General features: G+C 43.8%; 3 protein-coding genes across 4 annotated transcripts; all 3 read right to left on the bottom strand.

Moving 5' to 3' along the window:
- Positions 1 to 707: 707 nt before the first annotated feature.
- Positions 708 to 6423, bottom strand: degs1 (delta(4)-desaturase, sphingolipid 1). The gene is made up of 3 exons (XM_055026141.1): positions 5821 to 6423; positions 3230 to 3972; positions 708 to 2468 (listed from the first exon to the last, which is right to left on the bottom strand). Exons 1-3 carry the CDS (start codon positions 5900 to 5902, stop codon positions 2322 to 2324), a joined length of 972 nt encoding a protein of 323 aa, XP_054882116.1. The 5' UTR covers positions 5903 to 6423; the 3' UTR covers positions 708 to 2321.
- Positions 6424 to 9109: 2686 nt separating this feature from the next.
- On the bottom strand, positions 9110 to 15747 carry fbxo28 (F-box protein 28). Of its 2 annotated transcripts, XR_008605426.1 has the most exons (6): positions 15550 to 15747; positions 14361 to 14470; positions 13146 to 13284; positions 12385 to 12580; positions 10917 to 11789; positions 9110 to 10512 (listed from the first exon to the last, which is right to left on the bottom strand). XR_008605426.1 is itself a non-coding variant. In XM_055026125.1 (5 exons), exons 1-5 carry the CDS (start codon positions 15736 to 15738, stop codon positions 11308 to 11310), a joined length of 1116 nt encoding a protein of 371 aa, XP_054882100.1. In that variant the 5' UTR covers positions 15739 to 15747; the 3' UTR covers positions 9110 to 11307. The 2 variants fall into 2 exon arrangements, 1 of the variants encoding a protein (XP_054882100.1); XM_055026125.1 differs by having other exon boundaries at positions 9110 to 11789.
- Positions 15748 to 17438: 1691 nt separating this feature from the next.
- polr1c (RNA polymerase I and III subunit C) lies at positions 17439 to 22347 on the bottom strand. Its single transcript, XM_055026124.1, has 9 exons — positions 22070 to 22347; positions 21495 to 21566; positions 21252 to 21359; positions 20695 to 20827; positions 20369 to 20500; positions 19933 to 20085; positions 19606 to 19755; positions 19409 to 19525; positions 17439 to 17949 (listed from the first exon to the last, which is right to left on the bottom strand). Exons 1-9 carry the CDS (start codon positions 22139 to 22141, stop codon positions 17831 to 17833), a joined length of 1056 nt encoding a protein of 351 aa, XP_054882099.1. The 5' UTR covers positions 22142 to 22347; the 3' UTR covers positions 17439 to 17830.
- Between the last annotated feature and the right edge of the window lie 387 nt (positions 22348 to 22734).

The raw sequence follows: 22734 nt of genomic DNA, 5'->3' as shown, positions 1-22734 counted from the left end.
ATGTAACAAATATGGGTCATTAATGGATCTTCTCTTCTTACACCATGAAAAAAATTGGGACTTTTTCATTATTAAGGAGAGACACCAAAGACTGTTTGGTTTAAATATTTATTGTTACTCTACAGTTTGGTCATAATCACTGTCATATTCTCCCTGTCTGTATTCAGTAACTCCCATATTAGTGGTAAGATTTTCCTTTTTATTCAGTGGTGTCCAGAGTCGGTCCTCAGGGGCCCGGCGTCCTGCATGCTTCTGGTTTAACGCACCTGGATCCAATGACGGCTCATTAGAGGCCAAGAAGAACATTGACCTGCTGAGAAGGTTGTTCGTACCACCAGGGAGGAACCAAAACTTACAGGATGCCAGAACTCCAGGACCGACTCTGGGTCCCGCTGCATAAGGTCGAGGTTTGGCAAAGTCTGGTGTAAAACAGCAACAGCTCCTACTGTGGTCACAGAATATTGTCCAATACCTGCCGGATCTTTCTGCAGTCCGCTCCACTTGCAATCAAATAGTTCCTGAGCCAATATGAGTCTGTTCAGGCTCCATCTACTGTTGTGGACTGGATCTAACCAGGAACAGGTGAAACTTTCCTCTGAAACTATGTTTTTGTTCCTCTTGACTGAAAACTTCCAAGTTCTGATGACTGCAGGATGTGGTGATGATAAAAAACAACTATTTGAAACTGAGAAGACATTTCCAGTGTATGAAAATAAGTATGTTTTTATTATCTTGAGTTAAAAATCGCAATACTGAACATAAAATCAATAAACTGAGCAAGCAGAGCACTGATGGCAATGAGATCAGACTTCATGTTCAGAGTCACATCTTGCCGTGAACAGAAAGTACATAATGAGGCAGGAGTAGATTAGAACAAGGTGGTATTGAACCTGTCAGGTGAATATTGGGAGAAAGAAGCTGCACTCTGGAAACAGGTAGAAATCTCTGACAGCAGCATATTGCAGCAGCCTCAGTTCATTTGCACAGATCCCACCCATGACGACGCTCTGTGCTTCCCATCCATGACCTAGAATGTAGCAGTTCAGGGTGGAGGACATCTGGAGGTCACGCTGCACCATGCAGAAATGCGGCTATCAGTAACTTTAGTGCATGGGAATCCCCATAAATGCTTGCGTCGTCATGGAGACACATTGACCTTTGTCAAATAAGCGTGGACAGTTGCATCATTGAGGCCTTGAGTGTTTGTGGCAAAGGTTAGTTAATCCGAGCGGTAAACCAAGATGGCGGACAGATTCGGACGGAGGTTCCCCTCCGGTTTTTGGGAAGCCTCCGTCTGCAACATTACTGAGAATATTTAAGATCAACTTCAGCACAATACAGCTGAATCTGTTCAAACTGTCTTAACAATTGATTTTCATTTAGATGTTCTTTTTCAACTTCCACCAGGCCACTGGTGATTTTCAGAAGTGGGGTTGTGTGAAACAGAAACAAAGATTCTTGGCTCACTGATTGACTAAAAAGAAACATGTTCATGTCTCTGCTGCACACAGCTGCAGCTACATCTGAGGGCTTCTAGCCAGGCGGTGCTAAGCTCCGTCCGATTCTGGCAGAATCCCAGGAAAAAAAAAAAAAAAAAAAAAAAGGAGAAAAACGTTCTGCTGGGATGGAAATACTGAGTGCCGGCGCTGGGATATCAGAAAACCCAGAAAGAAAAGCCAGGAGGTCAAAAGGTCGGCCAATTTGTAGAGACATGTCGCAAAGTTTAAAGTTTAAACCAGCTCACTCATGGTTGGACTTTAGCTCAACACATTTTAGTTTGTTTTGGGTTTTTTTTTTACAAACGTAGTTTTAAGATTTACAGTTTAATCCACTTCAGATCCATAACTAACACTGCACAAACATAAGCCCTATGACCCTCCCCCCATTGGTCCTCATATTATTCCACTGCAGCTTCCCTACTAGAGCCAACATAACTGCAGCAAAGCTTCAAAACCGAGCTTACAAAAACAAGTCATTTTATTTTAACATACAATGTTAGTATGGCAACCATTTCATGTCTAGATTAATCAGAACTAAAAAAAAAAAAAGAAACAACAAAACACCAGCTCAGATACTAATGATTTATAAGTAGTCAACACAACCCCAACTCCAAAAATATCTGATGGATTTGGAAGTGTAGCAGAAATACAATTATATCGCAACAAATAAAAATCTCAGTAACATCTTTTTATCCACAATTCAAGGCCTTTTTGTGCAAAAACACAAACGTAAATCTGCCTGTGTTGGACTGAGCTGAATGGAAGCAGGACACGGTAGAGAAATGTTACAAGGCCTCAGACATGAGGATGCTGCAGCTTCGGTTACTCCTGTTTGACCTCTCCCTTTAACTTCCTCTTGATCCGGGAGTACGGGCTCAACGTGTCGTCCATGATGAAGTCGTACAGAACCCTCACCCAGGACGAGTACTGCGGCAGGTCGTCGTAGTATTCTGGAGCGATCTTCTTCACCTAGAAGACAGTCAGAGTCGGGTTAGAACAGCAATGTTGCCATGAGGTGAATGTTTCATTTCCTCATCAGACCAAGCCATTGCTGAGGTTTCATATCATTTCATATTTTACCTTATTCAGTTGTCAGGCTTATTGCCGATTTATTAGGGCTGCACAAATCAGCCCAGATTTTGTTCATTTTGGGAGATGGGTGATTGGTCGATACTTGTATCTTATCTCACTCTTCCAAGATCTAAGAAAATACATCTGTCACTGTCCACTCTGACCGTTAGCCTCGTCCACCAACTCATATCTGCATGTTTGCAGTTAGCAAAAATCACTCTGCTGTTGATGACTCAGCAAAATCTGAATCAGCAAGTCAGGCTTTTTAAAGAGCGGTAATAAGTCAGGGATCACTGAATATCAATCTTTAAAAAACCCGACTTGCTAAATCTGATTTTGGCCAATACTTTCTTTTTGTCTGAACTGTTGATACAGTTGGCTGAGTTGGGGTGATTATTGTCAGCTGTGAATGTGTAGCTATGACCTGATGGATCTGGATCTCTCTCTTCCTCTCTTATAAGATCAGCTTCACCTGTAGGCATTGGCCAATCAGCAATCTCTCAAAATTCAGGATATCAGGGCCGATTAATCGGTGGATTCCTAATAAATATGAATAGTTCATATAACAACTAAAATAAACTATGAATGAAAAAGAACAGAAAGAAGTCTAAATTCATATAGATATTCCACTCAGATGACTGTTGTAGCGTTGTACTGACCAAAGGAAGTCTTCGCCCTGGGATGCTGGGGAAGTCGTGGTGCTCGTTGTGGTAGCCCACGTTGAAGGTGAGGAGGTTGAGGCAGCCGTAGTATGAGTAAGTTTCATGGCCCTTCAGGAACATGTAGTGCTCAGCGATGAAGTGGCCAGAGATGGGGTGTAAGCCCATCCCCAGCATGGAGCCGGCTAGCATGTAAACCACAGGCTTGGCCCCCCATGTCCAGTACAGCAGGACATTGAAGCAGAGCTGCACGGCCACATTGGTCAGCTCCAGCTGGCTGATCGGTTTGGGATTGATGCAGAGCGGCCGCACGGCGTAGAACAGCGGCTGCAGGACGATCCAGATGAACTTGCGGAGGCGAGTGCAAAAGAACCAGCCTTCGAAGTCGGTGGGGATGTCCACATCGATGCCGTCGCCGCCCAGGTAGCGATGGTGGTCCAGGTGGTAGCGCTTGAAGGAGGCAGAGTACGGCAAACCGATGGGCAGGTTGGCGAACATGGCGAAATAGCGGTTCCACATGGCTTTGTTGTTCCCGAAGGCGGTGTTGTGCGAGATCTCGTGAATGGCCAGGGTCATGGAGTGATTGATGCAGCTGCCGAACGCATATGTCCAAAACAGAACCCACTTCCAGTCCAAGTCTTTGACCAGGTAGAATGCTAAGAACTGGATCCCCACCATCAGGCACACAATCCACTTCAGCCTCTGGTCTGGACCCATCAAGGACTTGATTTCTGGATATTTAGCTGACGGACAAAAAACCCCAAAAGTGTGAGTGTAAAGACTAGGCCTGTCGTAACAAATTTTGCTGGACAATAAATTGTCCCAGAATTTCCAAGAATAATAATAATAATGCAAGAACACATTCTCAAAGATCAATAAACTTTCATTTCAGTGTTAAATCTGCATTTAACACTGGAACTGGAAGAGATCTTAAATATCAGTAACAAATAAAATGAATAATCAAGTCTTTATAAACAAAATGATCCTTCAAAAGTGGGCTTGTTGAGAACAAAACCCCAGACTGAAGACTTCTGTCATCCAGTTTTTGATAGAAAAAGAGATTAAAAAAATAAATCATAAATGGAAATTATTCAGCTTGTTCTAATTTATCATCTAATTAATTTATATATTATTTATTCTGACAGACATAGGTACAAACATTATTTATTTGTACCTTATTTATGCCATAATAATACCAGGCATGTTGTTCTCTCTTTGGAACCCAAAGCCAGGCTTTAGAATAAATCCTATACACTTCCTAGTTCAACTCATCACTGTATAGTTCTTTATTCTTCAAATGCCTTAATTTTTCAAAATTATGTTGTGTACATAAAATTATATTGAGTTGTTTTTTTCATGGTACCAAAGATGTAGCTCTTTCTGCTCTGACGTCTATTTGACATGGTAACTCCACTGGGTCTGTTACAAGTGGACACTTGCCACTACAAGCTTTTAAAATCTGTGACAGCCAGAGATTATTTTTCTGCGTAAACGTTGCTTTTTTTTCCTATTTTATAACTTGGCACATCTGTGAGCAAGAACTCGCAATTACGCCGAGCCAGGGCTGATTTCTTTTAATCTCTTCCTGTTTGAATAAGTTCACTTCACAACAGACCCAGTCGGCTCCAAGTAGAGCCAAACGTCCTGTTACTCTTTCTCTCCATAACCCTGAGGTGCATTATGAGAAGGGACAACTCAGCTTTAATGTTGACTCAAATTGCTGGATTTGTGACTTTAACAACCTGACAGAACTGCCCCATAAAGTGAAATAAAACTTTACTGACTTGGCTTCGTTGGAATCGTGATGGACTGTATGTAAAATCGTGAACATACAATTGGGACTCTGACCGGTGCACGAAAGAAATGGTGTAACAAACTGAATGCATATGAAGCAAATAACTTGTTGCTTAATCCTCTAATAAGTGGGAATCCAACTCTGAGGAATTTTGTCCCATCCATTGTCTTCTAGCCCTGCCTGTGGACATAACATATGAAGCAGTGCCTGAGGCTCGACAGCTGGACTACTTTAGTCTATGAATGTGGTTTAGCAACCGGTCGGACGTGAAAATGTTAGAAATACCCAAACTCTACATAAATTCAAATGAGCTTATTTTCCATTTGAGCCCGTGAAACATGACTGAAATTAGCCTCATACGTTTATGCTGGTGAAAATGTTACTTTAGGGAGTGGTGCACTGACGACCTGTAGCGGAACAGAGCAGCGAAGGCACATTTATTCCTGCGTGACGGCTTTTAAATAAAACAGCAGTGGTGAACTGCAGTGTATGTAGAGCATACGGGACGTTAAACTGGCAGCAGATACGGGGTCGGCTGTGCCTCTTTCAAAAGGGCGTTAACCGTTAACCACCGTCAAATCCAACTTGGGCTCAGTTAGCTTCCATCGGAGGACACGAGACCGTTAGCTTTCCTTATCTGCGACGGAAATCACAAATGTCAAACTAAAAGCGTAGCTTGTCACACCGGTGCACAGTATAACCCGACATATATTTACAACAATATTAAACTAAGTTTAAGTCATTCGGAGTTTACTTTTTGTCATCTTGACACTTGCTAACGCATAAGCTAGCTCACCCAGAATTTCTTTTCTTCTGTCTGCGTGCGGCTGGTCCGTGTAGACCCACTCGTAGTCCTCACGGCCCACTCGGTTCCCCATCTTCTCTGACGCTGTCTTCAGCTGCTCGCCGACACCAACAGCTCTGATGGAAGTCAGAAGATTGTGATTAACTCGGAGCGTCCGGGCGTGCTTCTCTCCGCTAGCCCTGCGCCACTCTGAGGCCCCTCCTCCCTCCGGAGACTCGCTACGTAACTTGTTGCTTTTCTGTTACCTAACATGGATTCTTTGTGCGGTTTAAGTGTCTAGATTAGAAAATGCAAGGGGCCGCGAGTAGAGTTCATATTAGATGCCAATGAACTTTGCTTAGTATCAGTAAAACTAGTTATATAAACGTAGTTCTTGCTTCTGAAAAACGGACCGTGGCCTCGACGTCTTGGATATTGAACGTTCTTAAACATCTTTATGTTATCTTCATTGTCCGGACCTGTTGTAGTTCTTCTGCAGTCATGCAGCAGTATCGTTGGGTATTTGCTAACTTCAGGAAGAGAAGTACCAGTGAAGGTTTTGCCTTGTCTTAACACGCTTTTCTTCACGCATTCAGTGTTTTCTACAGTTGCTTCTACATTATAAATGATTCTACTCAGTTTCTCACTACGGAAACTACCGAGTGATGACGTTTTGCTCCCCGAAGTGGCATCTTAAGCAAACGGTTTGGTGGGTCAGGTTGCCGAAGTGTGTCATTTGCAAATGTGTTTTGCAAAGGGGGAAATGAACTATTCTTTCTGTTTCACATGTCATTTTAGTGGCCTCTATATTTGATTCAGGCTGCTAACTGGACAAGGTACAACTAACAGGTTTATTCAACCAGTAAGAATAAAAGTTACTTTATTTCAGTGACACCACATATCTAAAATATTCAAATGAAAATGCAGCTTGGTGATATGAAATATGGTCAGCTGTGGTCCATAACCCCCATAAATAACAAGTTTAATACAATAAATCCACAGTTTTGAGCCTTTATTTCTGTTATGATAAATTTCTTCTTCCAGCGAAAATTAAAACGAGGCATTTAAGATAAGAATATTCTATTACACCAATAACAAAAACATACAATTTTAATAGAGAAATATATTAATACTCCACAAGGTTTAAACAAGGTCATATATAACATCCATGTGAGTCCCAGGACACAATAATCTCATAATGAAACACATATCTTCTTATTTTTTACTCTATTGCAAAAATGATCTGTTTGCTACAGTTATGCTAATTTCCTATTTGTGATGAGCCTCCTCTGTACTTCTCCTTTTCTGTTCACCAAACTTCTCTAAATTATTTAAATCTCAATACAGTTGCAATTTTGAAAAGCTTATTCCTGGTTTCCCAGGTACATGCCAGGTCTGAAGAGTCACTGGAAGTAAACACTAGTTAAATGTAAACAATTGTAAATCTGGAGAAGTCTGTTCACCCTGAAGAACACAGACAGAACAGAAGCAAGTGTGCTGCTTTAAAATTAATAGTATGCCTTTTGTTTTCAGACAAGTATCGTATGACTTGCGTGTGTGTGTGTGTGTGTGGGCTTTGGAGACTGAAGTTTCAGGTTACAGCTATCCAGCACACATACCTGCACACAGAGTGAAAAAGGGCCTATTCAGCAGATACACTAGATGAAAAACAGCTCCAGAACTTCCTTTCACTGAACCACAGGACTAAATGTGAAACTGACTGTCATTCAACAATCACCTGGATCTATGACGACCTCACAAACAGACCACAGTTTGTGAGACTGAAGGACTGAGTGTCTGACCAGGTGGTCAGCAACACAGGAGCACAACAGGGGACTGTACTCTGGTCATTCCTTTTCACTTTCTGCACTTCAGACTGCATGAAGTCAGACTTCAATTCTCTCCAGAAATACTCAAAAGACTGTTAGATTAATAATAATGAAACCCTATTTCAATCATGGGAGAAGAAGTGGAGATGGTATAAATACCTCGATGTTCATCTGGACAACAGACTGGACCGGAGATGCATTGAAGCGTCTCTAAGAAGGAACAGAGCGACTGGACTTCTTGAGGAAGCTAAAATCCTTCCAAGTTTTGCAGAAATATGCTGCAGATCTTCTATAAATCTGTTGTTGTTGTGTCATCTCTTCTGCCGTCATCTGTTGGGGCACCAGCATCAGAACCAGAGACCTAAAAAGGCTCAACAACCTGCTGAAGAAGTCTGATTCTGTTCTGGTTCTGGTCTGCAGATAACTGTGGAAGCTCTAGAGACGACGACAAAAAGGATTCTTCATGAGTTCGAGAAAAGTACGGACAACCCGGAGCATGCTCTTCATGAGAGCGTCTTGAGGAAACAGAGTATCTTCAGTAATACAGACCGCTACAAGAGGTGTGTATTGCAGCCATCACTATCTACAATGACTCTGAAGAATCTGAATTAATGAGCTACAGCAACATTTCATTTCCCGTTGGGATAACAAAGAAATTTTGAATTAAATTTGAATTCCATTCCACATATGAGAATTTACAATAGGTTGAACATCAATATTAAAACAGAAACCAGCAGCACAACAACAAAAGCCTACATTAATAGTTATGTGCATCCAAAGGCAGAGAAAGAAAAAACAACAAATGACAGCAGGCGTTGATTTGTGGCTCCTGAGTTCATGTCCGGAGTGGTAATAATTTGGCCAACATAATAAGAAAAAAAACCAGTTGATTCCAAAATTTGGAAATGGTCTGTTTTTCTTTTAATAAAGCAACAGACCGAAACCATTTTTGTGTTTTGGATCTTAAACAAGGTTTCCCCCAGAAACCCTGCAGAGCCTGGTGGTTGGGCGCAAGAGCAAGCATTCATACAGCAGACCGTCGTGTTTTTGAGTTAAAAAGCATTTAAAATCAACAGAAAATTTGGATAATACTTGAACACCAACTGTAAAGTCTTGCAACATGCAATGCAAACATTTTAAAAAGACAATTAATGCTTAGTCTGATGGGGGCACAAGTAAAACCTGGTGGCTTACCAGGCTTATTATACACTGGGGAAAAACCCTGTTTAACAATAAACTGATTAATAAAAGTGTAGTTTGTTGAGGAGGTAAAAATAAAAAATAAATAAAAAATCTATGCAAGTTACACATTTTTAATTTAATGATTTTTTTGGTTCTGGTTCCAGCTCATTGCAACTATAATCCATCTATAGACAAGTGATGTGTGTGTGTGTGTGTGTGTGTGTCCAAACTGAACTATCCTCCCTCAGCGAGAGCCTATATGAAGATTTATTAGTACAAAAACCAGGAAGTGAGCTGAACAGCTGTAGAGATTTAATAGGTTTGGTTTATACATCGTAACAGTAATATGTGCAACAAAACTTCATAGTCAGACCCAAACGGGCCAACTTAAAAGATAAGTTTCTTTGTTTACAAACATGAAATCATTGACAATCTACATCTTGAAGTACATGGAGATTACAGTACAAGTTCTCTCATTATAAGCCACTAGATTACATTGCATGTTCTGCAGCCCAGTGTTACTATTATACACACAAGTGCATTTCCAAAGAGTCATGCCATGAGTGGTTCGGCTCGTCCAAACAACAGAAACGCTTCGAAGGAAAGAAAGAAAAGTAGCCACACGATGACTTCACAGCTAAGCTAGGAGCTCCAGGAAGGAGGAGAGTTTGTACAGGAGAGCAGCAGAGAGAGAGACCTTGCTCACCATGAGCACCTGCAGCTCCTCCGTCATCACTGCAAACCACTCACAGCTTCTGTTTTCACTAGGACTGGAAGGGAAAGTACGAGCATAAACTTGCTCCTTAGGGTCTTCCGCGGGCTGCTTTCTACTAGATTGTATTTCTGTGTGGCTTTTTAATGGAAGGAACCGGGAAGCTTGAACCTTTTTTTTTCCCCCCAGAAATTTAAAGAACGGACACCTGCCCTTTAAATGGACGCCGGTCGTGTTGGGCGATGCTCAGGTTGCATGATGATGTCGACATCGGTTTCTTCCTCCAGGTGAGCCCCGGCGCTGAACTGAACCTTCATGATATCCTTCAGTTTCACTTAATAGCTTTAAAACTAGGTCTAAACCCTTCGGACACATTACACACATGACACCAACTGAGGTGGGTGAGCTGAACATGCCAGATATGGATCATAGTAGGCGGACAATATTATATTTCTAACAAAAATCTAAAACATGATTCTACCCAGCGCCGCTACGACCACAGACTCTGCTACTGCCAAAATGATCTGTTCATTATGTAATTGTTAATAATCCAATCGATAATGTAGGATTTGAAATAAAAATATGGATTTCTCATCTTCAACTGCTTGCCAGCTGTAGTTTAAAAACTGTTATCTTAAGAAAGATAGGTGGCGCTCTGCTTCCCCCCCTTTCCCAAGAACAGAAATATTTCCAGTTGGTAATTCTGCTTTGAGATAGCAACATGTTGGGGAGAGGCCACTTTATGCCCCCACTGAGCTGGACAGGATCAGTGTGGTTCTCTCTGGAAATTCACCTGCAGGAACCTTTTAGTGGCTTTAGAAAACCTAAAACATTGGGATGGTTACCAGCTTGTCCCTCGAGCAAAGGAAGCTGGATTATGAATTATGGGATTTATCTGCAAAGACTGGAGAGTTTGGGCAATGAAGGAGCTTCTGAGGACGTCTCACATCAAGCTGCAGCCGAGGGTCACATGGTGTGAATCTGGAATAATGCTGAAATGTTACTTCATTAAAAAGTGTAATAATAATAATAACAATAATAATGCAAAAAAAAAAAAAAAAAAAAAAAATTCTGTGATTTCTGCTTTAACAGGAATCTCAAACAAGCTACCTCTACCTTCAGTAGCGCCCTCTAGAGGGGAATGAGCGCCAGAAGGGTCATGAAGACATCGGACCACGTGGTCCGATGTCTTCAACACGCTGACGGACATACTGGTGGAACCGGTTACGAGTTTGCATACTGGCTGCACTGACTAGGTCACACCAGTAGGGGGCGGGGCTTCTAGCTCTGTCGACAATTAGGACCTATACTGTGGACTGTCCACAGGAGGAAGTGGACCTGACTGAACTAATAATGAGGACAGGTCCTGAAAAGTCCACACACACCTGCAGGGTTCTCCTGGTGAACAGGGTTCTCCTGGTGAACAGGGTTCTGGTTCTGTGGGTGAAATGGAGGCGTATTCGTGTGGCGTTTGGGTGTCGTCTTGTAGCCGCCTGACCACCAGCAGGCCTGACCTGTTCTCTGGGAGACATCCTAATGTTGACCATGTCCATGTTGTCCTGTCCTGTCTCCAGTGATGCGTCTATGTATGTCGGTGAGCACAGAACTCTGGTGGAGAGTCCGACGTGGCGGGAGCGCGTCCACATCGCGGCATGAGTGAGATGGCGCACGTGATGCAAGGTGAGTGGGAGGGGGGAGGCAGACGTGGGGCTCTGGATACAGAGTGTGGTCAGTCAAAACAGAAAACTGGCTACAACACTTACACGAGGCAGTGAGTCACTTCCTGCTGCGCAGCCGTTTGGATTGTCGTGGAAGGTCTGAGCTCTTTCTGCTGCGTTTCAGTGATGAGGTGCCCTCGCCATCCGCGCCGCCATGCGCTGCTGCTGCTGCTGACGCGCCGCTGCTTGCCAGCGTGGGCGTGGACCCGCTGGTGGCGGCGGGAGCGGAGGAGCGGGCTTCCCCCAAGGCGGCGGCGGCGCTGCTGTCCATGAGTTCACGCAGCTTGTGCTCCAGCTCGGCCAGCCGGGCGTTCTGCTCGCCCATCACCTGGCTCTGCTCCAGCAGCTTCTGCTCCTGGTCCTGCAGCTGCTTCTGCTGCTCCAACTGCTTCACCCGCACCTCCTGCAGCTCCCGCCGCAGCGCCGTCATGGACGCTCCGTTCACCTTCACCTGCTGCTGCACCTTGGTCATCTCGGAGCGGGACGGCGTGTTCTTGGCCAGCAGCGACATGGTGGTCAGGGAGGTGGAGGGCCCAGCCACTGAGGAGACAGGACAGCCAATCAGAGTTGGTACTTCACAACCAGGAGGAACATGCAGGTTAGATATACACGTTGTCATGACAACATATATTGAGACAGATAGCCTGTTGATAGATCAATCTCCTCCCTGAGCTACTATTGCTGTCTGAAGAAAGGTGTCTTTGCGCTGCCAATCATCCTCATGTACCTACTCCTGAATCTGCGGTGCAGAACAAAGACTTGCTGTTCCATGAAAAACGTTTAACCACCGCCATCTGAGGCCAAGCTAACTAGCCATTAGCACATTGAGCCGTCATACGCAAGAGTGTTTGGCAGCGCTAAGACCCTCCCCCTGGCTCTGATTGGTTCTGTCTGATCTGGAGTTGTGCATTTCTTCAGATAGCAACAGTAGCTCAGGGAGAAGGTGGTGGAGATCAATCTTTTCACAAACTACCTGTCTCATCAACTGTCACAGCATGGTGGCAGTTTAAAAGAAAATGTCAAAAAAGAATTAAAAATTTATTTTATTTTATTTTAATGAACGTTATATTCTGCAGTTTCACATATTTCAGTTTGTCTAACTTTTAGGACCCATGAGCGACCAAAGGAAACAAACCTGGTGCAGAGCCAATGAGCCGCCCAGACAGATCGGTCCCAGGTAGCTTCTTCTTCAGGATTGGGACGATCTTCTCGTCAAAATACTCCATGGCCATGGAGGAGATGTCCCTCAGCTCCTGGAGCACCTCGTGAGCCCGCTGGGGGGCCCTGGTGGAGTTCACGTAGCGCAGCACGCGGTAGATTTCATCTATCACCTGCCAACAGAAACATCATGCCTCCTTATCTCAGCACAAGACATTTCTCATTTGGACTCCAGGTACAGGAGACAAGAGGATCGTTCTGAACCTGGAGTCTACTTCCTGCAGAGGTTTGGCTCTAAGAGCAAACATAAAATGTCTCTGGCATTCAACACACAGAGAAGGAAGTCTCGAACCAGAGAAAGGTGATCAAACAGCCTGCAGCGGTGGTGCAGACAAAATGACAATATTTCTACACAGTCCAAACAACAGTAAACAAAAGCAACAGCAATGTGACTAGACCAGATTGACCCTACTGGGCAGTACTATGCATTTCACACTCATGGTATACTTTTGATGGGGGAATAACACTGAAACATAATGCAAAGCTCAAAATAGTCAGTTTTGCATAATGGTGTTGCTATAAAAATACATAGATAGGCAAAATTTTGTTTGTTATAAAAACATTAAGTTTACAAAACTCCCACAGTCAAAATGGACGTCCTCGGTATCAAATGAACAGCTTGGGAGGCTTGTGTGTGTATGCGTGTGTGCGACTGTGCGTGTGTATTGGCCAGCTCACCTTTCCGGGAATGAAGCAGCACAGGTTGGAGTCGACATACTTCATGAAGGTCATGTTGAGCAGGGAGAGCCGCGTCTCCACAGCAGCCAGAATGTCTGCGTGGCGAGCCAACGAATGGTTCCTCCTCTCCGACTCACGCCTGAACGCATCAGGAGAACAGAGAAGGTTTAGAAACCATGCCAGACATTCCCATCTATCCATGAGTCAGGAGGATTTTATGACGGCTGGTTGAAAATCCAACGTTCTGCCCCATTTCAGTCTGCAGTAGCTTTGGTCAGCCTGAAGGGGGAGCTGACCAAACAATCTTAGTTTAACCCACATCCTCTTCAGCATTTTCCTCATTTTGGAAACAAACTCACTTTCGAAAGGCATCAGAATTATTGCCATGGAATATTGTTACAACACAGATATTACTGCCCAAACTACAGCAAGCCCTCCACATCTGCTCCATGTCCTCTGGAGGATCTAAAGAAGCTCTTCAGCTTCTGTTCACACACAGATATGTTTACATCATATCACATGAGAACACACTCTACTCAGGAACAAGGAAGACAAATTAAAACGCAAACACACCCACCCACAGGCAACACAATACAAAAGGATTCCTTAACACACTCAAACAGACGAGCTGTTACTGGATAAAGCTTCAGTCTGACTGAGTTGAGTCGACGGTCACGTTCTGATCTGATCCAGTGATAAACCCGAGCTGGGCTTCAGTACGCAGAAACACAACAGAAGGAAAGAAAAACATTTTCAAAAGTCACTTTTTATTAACTGTGAAATCATGGAGTCACATAAGGATGTTTATGGAACCAAACCCAGTAATGTAACAGAGGTTCTTCTAGATTGGTGGTTTCCAAACGTTTTGTCCTGGGATCCAAAACTGGCACATTTAAACTGCTGGCAGGTCACAAAATTCACTAAATTAAAAATACAAAAACTAGCTTACTGTTTTTTATTATTGTAATTAAATCTATATACATACACACACACATTTCTGGATCCTCAAGTGTTTTTTGTTTTGCAGGCCAAACCTTTTAACATTCTTGATTTGTGGTCATATTTCCTGCCAGGAACGCATAAAACACTAAAACGTTACCTATCCTGTTAGTGGTGCTGGATCGATGGTACAACAACGACAACATGAAAGAAACTTTCTGAGCTTCAGAATGGCAGAACGTTTCCATGGCGATTCTGCAGCAGCACGGCACTCACCTGGGCAGCTGAGCCTTGACCTGTCTCTGGCACAGGCTGTGGTAGCGCTCCACCTTCAGGAAGCCCTGGTTCAGCACACGCTGGCAGATCATGTCCATGCGCTTGCACACCTGCACGACACACACACCACAGGTCAACATCTACATCATGCAGATCTAGGACTTTCTCACCACAGTCCTGCAGTTCATTCCCAGAGAACCAGTTCAGAACACAAACAGGCCCAGCCAGAGCTACATTACACCTTAATGCTGCTCTCAACCTGAAAGTCTTCATGATCCAGATGACACAGCGCCATGGCAACAGATTGGAGGCAACTATCGTTAACACAACATGGCAATAACTTTAGAAACGTCAAACAGTTATTACAGCTGGACTCCCTTTCAGCTTCATCTGTACTGAAGATTTGACTAGAAACACATGAAGTGGATCACTTTAGCAAAGACTGAAAACAGTTCAAATACAAACACTGTGAGGAGCTGCAGTGAAACCTGTGCTAAGTGAACCAGTGAGTCTGGATGAAGAGCAGCCATGACTGTCGAACTGTAAGCTCAGCAGCAATGTTGGTTGTATTTTTATCCATTCAAATTCAATACTTTATTTACTTTAAAGGAAAAATTAATGTTTGAACAGCACAACGATAAAATGTTGTGCTGTTATGCACAACATTTCTCCTTGAGCTACCACCGGGATGGAGATGCTGGAAGGGTCTCCTGTAGCAGTCACTCTTGCAACACATCTCCAGAAGCCTCTGACTCAAGATTGATGATGTTTAGTCTGAGCTGATATCAATATCAACCATCCTGTTTCCTCTGCAAACACAGTTTAACCCCGTGGTCAGTTCAACAGTGTGAAAAAGTGGGACACCTAAAGTCAGCAGCTGCAGCAGGAGAACACCTCAACCTTCAGCACTGTCTCAGTTCATCTTCAAACTCATGAATGCTGAGCAGTCAATGAGGACATGCACCACCTGTGTGACCCTGCACACCCGCTTCTCCAGGACCCGCAGTCTCTTGTTCCTTCTCCCAGCAGCTCCCAGCCAGGCCCAGGCCGGACCCCTCCCCCAGGCGTCCAGAGACCGCCGGAGCCCCGCAGTGCTGGCTCCCCGCCCGCCGGTGGCACCGGAGCCTGTCCGGGGATGGGGCTAGCTTAGCTCCGCAGCCCTCCAGCTGCCCTGTTGTGCTCTGCTTACCGAGCGCAGCATGCTGATCTCATCGTAGGACAGGAAGTTCAGGATGGTCTCGATAGCCACGATGGGCAGGCCCAGCAGCGGGTTGTTCTGGTGCGGCTGCTCCTGGAGCGAGCTGGGCTGTCTGAGCGACACGGCGTCCGGGTCCAGCGATCCAACACATCCATCAACTCTCTCCACGACGGCCGCCATTTTCTTTAGTTACTGAGGAGGCGGAAGTGACGCTTCTGGGGGAGGGTGGGGGGGAAATGCTTGCCACTTCCGACGCTAATGTGGCGATAGTTCCATAAATAATAATAGTTGATGAAAGAAATAATTACATAAAGACACACAAGTGTCTGCATTAGCCTTCACAGAGCTGGGTCTACCCAGAGAGGCCCCTCTGCTTTCCTGGGAACATTCTGTAGCTCTGTTCAGCTGTGACTACTCTTCTGAATATTGATGTCAATCAGTTTGCGTCAGAATGACGTCACACCCATCTTCACCACATTTCAGATGGATGGATATGTTTGACGGCCTCCTTCCCATCACCCTAATCTTCAGATCCCTCCTTGATCCTCCATGGGATTGAGGTCAGGGTTTCCCCTGAGCTGCTCCAAAACATTCACACCACTTCCAGGGAGAAGAAAAATGTTGGTCATTAAAAGATCACAATCATATCTTTTGGCCAAGATTTTGTTTCCAAGATCCGATCACGGCATTGAAAATTGGGATTTATCAACTTTAGAGGAAATAAATTTAGGCAGAAATTTGGTGCCAATTGTTTCTTTAGAAATTAAGAAAATATATTTTGTTTCAGTGGAATAAAACTGTAATTTTGTTTCACTGTAGAGCATCTGGTTGAAAGGGGCTCTTAGTGTTGTCTTCAGAGATACAACCTGGGAGCAAGAAATTGTCTCTGTGAAATTGGATGCTGGGTTTAACAAATATTGTTTTGTAACATGATGGTAAAAGTCTAAACAGCTTGTGTCCAGGATGTGTGGGGTCTGCAGAGATGTTAACTGCCTGTTCCCTGGCCCTTGTCTTATACTACTCCAGCATGGACTCTCGGCAACCCTGATTGGTGGTTGCGGTCTGAACCAGTCCTTTTCTGTGGACGGGTCAAACCACACAATGATGGACGAACAGGAGAGAATGGATGATGAATGCTGAATAATAACCACTTATGGTGGCTATGTCCTGGGTTGACTTAAGTAATCCAGACTCTGTTAGACCTGTTTATGGAAAGTGTCTCGGGTAAAGATCCAGGGTGTTCCTAGGAACCAGACATGATGTATAGTCTACATCATGTAGATGCAGAGACTACCAGATGTTCTCTGGTAGTCTCTGAGGATTAAGGTCCAGGTGGTCCTGACCACATCAGTGGATAGCCGATCCACTTCCTCCTGCCTGTATGCATATTCATCACCGTCCTGGATCAGACTGGCAACAATGATGTCATGTGACTACTTCGGTAGTCTACACTAATAACTCCGTTGATGTGGAGTCATTAGTGTAGACTAGAGAGGCAGGGGCGCCTGTGCTAGTGGTTCTTGTTCAGGAGAAGATGCTATACAGCTTCTCCCACTGCGTCGGTCAGTCAGGAAGCAGATGATCCACTGACAGGTAGAGGTTCAGTACTGTGGGTTGGATGAGCTTCTGGTAGAAAGAAAAGCTGACGTTCACCAACATGATCCCAGTGTACATCTGTGGATGGTGAGGCGCTGCAGGATGAAGTTTAGTCCCAGGTTGAACGCATTATTCACCTGATTGCTCTGTAAGCAAACTGCAGACATTCAGTTCACAGACCAGTTCAGGAACCAGTTCAGGAACCAGTTCAAGACAGCTTGGTATAGATTCTCCATTTGCTGAAATCTGTTGGGAAGATGAATGTTGAGTCTGAGTCTTTCTTTTCTTATTTATTTTTTTATTAAATCTGCAAAAACATTTGATCTTGAACTTAATCAGGTCAGAGAAAACTTCAGTTTGTACACGAGGAGCTCAGAGCAGTAGTGATGATCCCTGCTGGGTCCAAGCTGAGCTTCTGCTCATTGTTCTGTGATGCCGGCTCTATTTCTCTGGACAACAGAGATATATTTCTCTGTAGTCCAGAGAAATACATCATGCTGATATATTTGAGATCATCAGGCTGATGACCTCATTAATCCACCATGTTAAAGAAAAAAAAAAACAGAGTGAATACGTAGCAACCAGAACCACATCGGCCTGGAAGTTATTTTCAGAGCAGATGTCGATGAAGTCAGATTGATCCGGGCGCCGCGGTGCGTTCAGGGACGAAGTCAGTTCACTCCATGTCAACAGAGTTCATCTCGTTGAGAAACATCTGACACTTGGCCATAAGAACTTTGATGGCCTCTGTGACTAAAACGTCAGGAAGCAAGATCCCCGTTGACTCCACGGTGACTGGGAAAGGAAAGAGCAGATCTGGATTAGAACTTCCGAATAAAACACTGCTATTAACGTGGGAACTCCATCCAACAGGCCCTAATCCAGAGTAATCTAATGAAAACAGACTTGATTCATCACCTGCTACTACCTAAGCTGATCTCATTACAGATGATGTTACAAAGAGGATGTTCCCTCCCACATCAATCTGAGCTGTTGGAGCAATCCTTGGACACTGGTTGTATGTGGATAATAGATGCAGTTCAACAGAAAGATATAAATAAGAAAAAAAAACAGTAATGACTCAGGTTTTAAAGGGATAAACTAGAATATTTTAAGTTCTACAAAGAACACCATCAGTGGTTTTCTAGGTGGATATCATATCACAGTGAATCTGTAGAGAAGAAACTCTCATATAGTGGAAGGAATAGCAGGCCAGTTCAGTTAGTTCCAGCAAATTTGAGCTTTTTAAAGTGTTTCCATTTGTGGGACACAGCACCAGATCTACTGATATTCTTCTTCTCTTTGGCACAAACTCAGTGGAATATGGCCACGTCCTCCTATTGCTAATGGGACTGTGGCTGGAAAGAACTTCAAAGAACACCGTCTCCTTGAACTGGTAAGTCAAGGGACTGAGGCACCAACTGGTGGTCACTGGTGAGACTTCTGGTAAATCAATGTGAATCTATGGTTTTAGAGGGACAGATGTATGTGTTTTCCAGGCACAATCAAGTACATATTGTTGTTATAATAATTATATATATATAAAAAGCAACAAATATCAGGTACGACTAAAAAGAGAAATTAGACTTTGCAAATTAACAACTTGAAATTGGGACTCTATCTCTTTAAGGAATTGCTGCCCTTTCTGAGACGCCATCAGAAGATGGCTCCTCTATTAACCCTTTACAGTTTTTACAGGTTTTACCAGAAGTAGCTCAACAGATACACATTTCCACCAGGGGTTTGCTAATTGCTGCTGGCTAGTCTGAAGGGACCAAGTGGGGGCGCTATGGAGGAGGAGGCTCCTTCTGGGGACTGCAGCTCAGAGGAGGAGCTGTGTGGAAAAGGCAGAGCTCAGTGAGAGCATCTGTTTGGGCAGTTCTGAATGGTTGCCATAGAGATTTAAGGAATTTCTCAAACATGCATGAAAGAATCAAGGCAACAGTCCAGGTATGTTTTTGATGAGGGAATAACATTATAACATAATTCAAGTTTCAAAAAAGTTAATTTTAAGTACTACTGCTCCTTTAAATTAATGAGTAGAGCAGATGTTATTCAGTGATGATCTAATGTATTCATACCTTGAGTGTAAATTTATCTTTTCTAGATTTTTTTTTACAAACTTCCAGGCCTTGATTTCAACACAGACCAGAACTACACAGGTCAGGTTAGCAAACAGTGAATGATCCTGTCTCATGAGCGGCTGCCTGTTCTCAGAGCAGCTACACGGCAACGGCAGTTTATACAGACATACAGATGAAATGGTCTCGAACTCTTCCCAGCTTCACGCAGTTCTTCAGATCGTTGTGTCGGAGGACCTCCCTGCTGCACGTGTCCAGTCGGCTGTTCACAACCTTGGCGACCTTTCTTCCTGAGATCCATAAGCCAGAACTACCATTACTATTTAGAAAGTTTCTGGTTTTATTGTTGAGTGTTTTCCTCCTTCCTCACCCCGAACATCTTCCAGGTCTATGACGCCCCGTGAGAAGCAGCGCTTCAGGCGCTCCGCCTTCTCGCCCTCCACCGGCTCCAGGAGGGTGATCTCTGGGAGGAGGCGGTAACTGGCCGTCGCCACAGGAGAGAACTTAGCATGGTCCTTACCTGAAACCACAACCACACATCGTCAGGGTCGCCTCAATCTACGACCTTAAAGTGGCAGTATTATGTATTTTTTTATATTTTTCATGCCCGGGCAAAGCTCCTAGAAAAATAACCAGGCCCTGTCCCTACATGGCATGACGGTGTATATTTAAAACATCCACCCCTGTAGGATCTTACCTATTCCTTTCACACAGTGCATGGTGATGTCCAGCTCCTGTCCGGGTCGCAGCTGTGCTATTAGAATGTCATCGTGCACAGGGCGAATGCAGGAGTCCGCAAATACATCCGCCTGGTTGCCGATGGGGACCCATTCTATGTGTTTGGAATAAACTGTGAAAGTGAATATAGGAACAGACACAAGGAAATCAGATTAGGACTTTGTTTTGTCTCAAGGAGACAAAAGGGACAGAACGACATCCATCCTGACTTTGTTACAGCTGCTGGACCTGCAGGTAAAACAAGTTGGTTAAAATCATAGTCATTCCTTCCAACTGAAATGAGACAGAAATGTACTAGTAAATATGTGACTGTCACTTTTTCTGACATCCTAAGTCTGATCTCATCTTGTGTTTTGGAGGGGGCGGGCATAATGAGATCTCTGCCTTGGACTCACCCATGTGGTTGAGATAGAGCTCTCGGGGGTCCGAGGAGTCTTTGCTGGCTCGGGGGTTTCTGCTGCATTTGATCTTCAGCTGGAGTTGAATGGTGTCTATTTCTGAAGCTTCTTCTTCTGCAGATTCTTCACCTGGAGGTTGCAGAACAACACGACAGCCGGCGGTTTGTTTAACTGGACTGCAGCTTATTTTACAAGCGCCTGGGGGAAAACCCTGGTTGGTGTGCGAATGTCCAAATCAAATATGCCAGGTGCCTCAGGCAGCAAAGCATAATGGGTAATGTAGTTCACTACCCTTTCTCAGGGACTAATTTTGTTGCTTTCACCTGTATTCTTGAACTCAAACAGACGAGGGTCGGCTTTGATGGGTATGAGGCCCAGCCGGTGGGCCAGAACTTCATCCTGGACTATCGATGTGTTGTTATAGATGAACACTTTCTCTATGGCCATTGTGGGCACCTGCAAGCAAAAATAAAAGTTTCAGACATGGTGCAAATACACTTGATATATTTGAATGTAATGGTTTAGTATTTGGTTGACTTTTGGGCTGCTAGCTGATTGTCTTCCATGTTCTCAGCCTGTTGGCGGCTCTTTAGTGCTTCTCAGGCTAGTTTCTGCTTCTAATCATTAGAGAAACATAGGTTTCTTTTCTGAAATATTTAACATTGAATGTTCTTTTTTTAAGTCATAAACGGACCTAAACTTTAGGAAAGACCTGTGTTCTTCCTATTCTCATCAGACTTAGTGTGAATCACAATAAAGTAGTTTATCATCAAACGCCACCACATATTCAAAAGTCTCAGTAAGAGATAACGCTTTTTTGGAGCAAAATGATTTATTCTTGCAAAGTGTCAACAGACTGATTGAAAAGAAGGAATGCAACCTCTGCCAATAAGATTCTCCTGAAGGCGTTCGCAATGGCAGCGTCGATCCCCACCATGTCGAACTCCATACTGTTCTCATCCAGATGCACTACGTCAATCCGGAAGTTCTGCAGACAAACAGGGGGAGAAGAAACAGTCGACAATACGAACAACTGTTCTGAACACCAGCGGCTCTGCGGCTAAAGGTTCTAAAAGCAGGAGGTTTAAAACATGGGATTTATTTTACAGACAATAAAACTCACCTTCTGAAATCGCTTCATGTCCCAGGTGTCATCAAAGCCTGGGTAGTTTCCAGGAAAATCTGTTGTGTGAACCTGTCACAAATTGAGATTCATTATAACACTTTTAATGATAATAATATAAATTGTGTTTTATTCAATATAAAAATGACAAATGAGAAGTGAGCTACAACAGTGAAAGACATACTATTCTCAGTAATGAGGGATAAGGTTTCCCCCAGGAAAGCCTGGTGGTTGTGTGCTGGAACAGTGATTGTTGAGTGTGGTCACTGTGTTGACATGATGCATGTGTTCAATATATCTAGTTCTACATAAAGAACTGAGCATATTCTATCCATTAAAACACCACTAGTTACACGTAACGGAATAAATGTCAGATTTTACTTAACTCTGCTGTGTTTAAAGGAGGACACAGTTTAACACCGAGGCTCTGTGTTGCTAACTGTTGTCTCTACCTGGCAGGGGTACCAGCTGCTGCAGAACACCGGAGCCGCTCAAACTCATACATAACACGACCACACGCCGTGGCCGCATCCACACACAGTACACAGAGAAACACAGTTCCAGAAACTACTTACATTCTTTACACCGAATTCTCCCAAGATTACCCGACTGCGAATTTCCTCCACGTTACTCATGGGCGCTGCCATTTTAATTCTGTCGTCTTCTTCGTCACAGACGAGTCGTTAAGACAAAGTCCTGCTGCCCCCATGCGTCCAACTGGCTGTGCTGGATGCTGTGGTATAGAAGTCTAAACAAAGGCTTCTTTTTTTCCATTATTGAACCGTCAGGACATTAATGGGATTTATTTTCTTAATTCCCCAAACAATTCTTGATGACTTTTCCTATATTTATGTAAATGTGTTGTTTGGATTCTTCTCTTGTCCAATTAATGAAACAAAACACGTTTATGTTTTCAATCTAATTTTATTAGTCGCCAAATATCATAGGAGACCAATCACAGAGCCGAGAAAGCCTACTTGTCTGCCTAGCAACAGAGCGGAATGAAGTCTGACAGGATGACGAATAGTGTTGGAAATTTCAACACTTACTGGCTTATTTCTTCACAATTGTCTTCAATGTGGGGGTTGTCAGATCCCTCGTTAATTAGACATGTTTTGTATATATATTTTAATTCAGATGATGTAATTTAAGACCCATTTCAGTCAAAAATGCAAAAATAACCTCTCCTCTCCTCTCCTCTCCTCTCCTCTCCTCTCCTCTCCTCTCCTCTCCTCTCCTC

This window comes from Poeciliopsis prolifica, unplaced genomic scaffold (genome assembly GCF_027474105.1).
Source record: "Poeciliopsis prolifica strain line A6 unplaced genomic scaffold, Auburn_PproV2 SCAFFOLD178, whole genome shotgun sequence".
NCBI classification, from domain to species: domain Eukaryota; kingdom Metazoa; phylum Chordata; class Actinopteri; order Cyprinodontiformes; family Poeciliidae; genus Poeciliopsis; species Poeciliopsis prolifica.
Note: the sequence above shows the minus strand (reverse complement) of the source record. Positions and strands in the feature narration are given on the sequence as shown.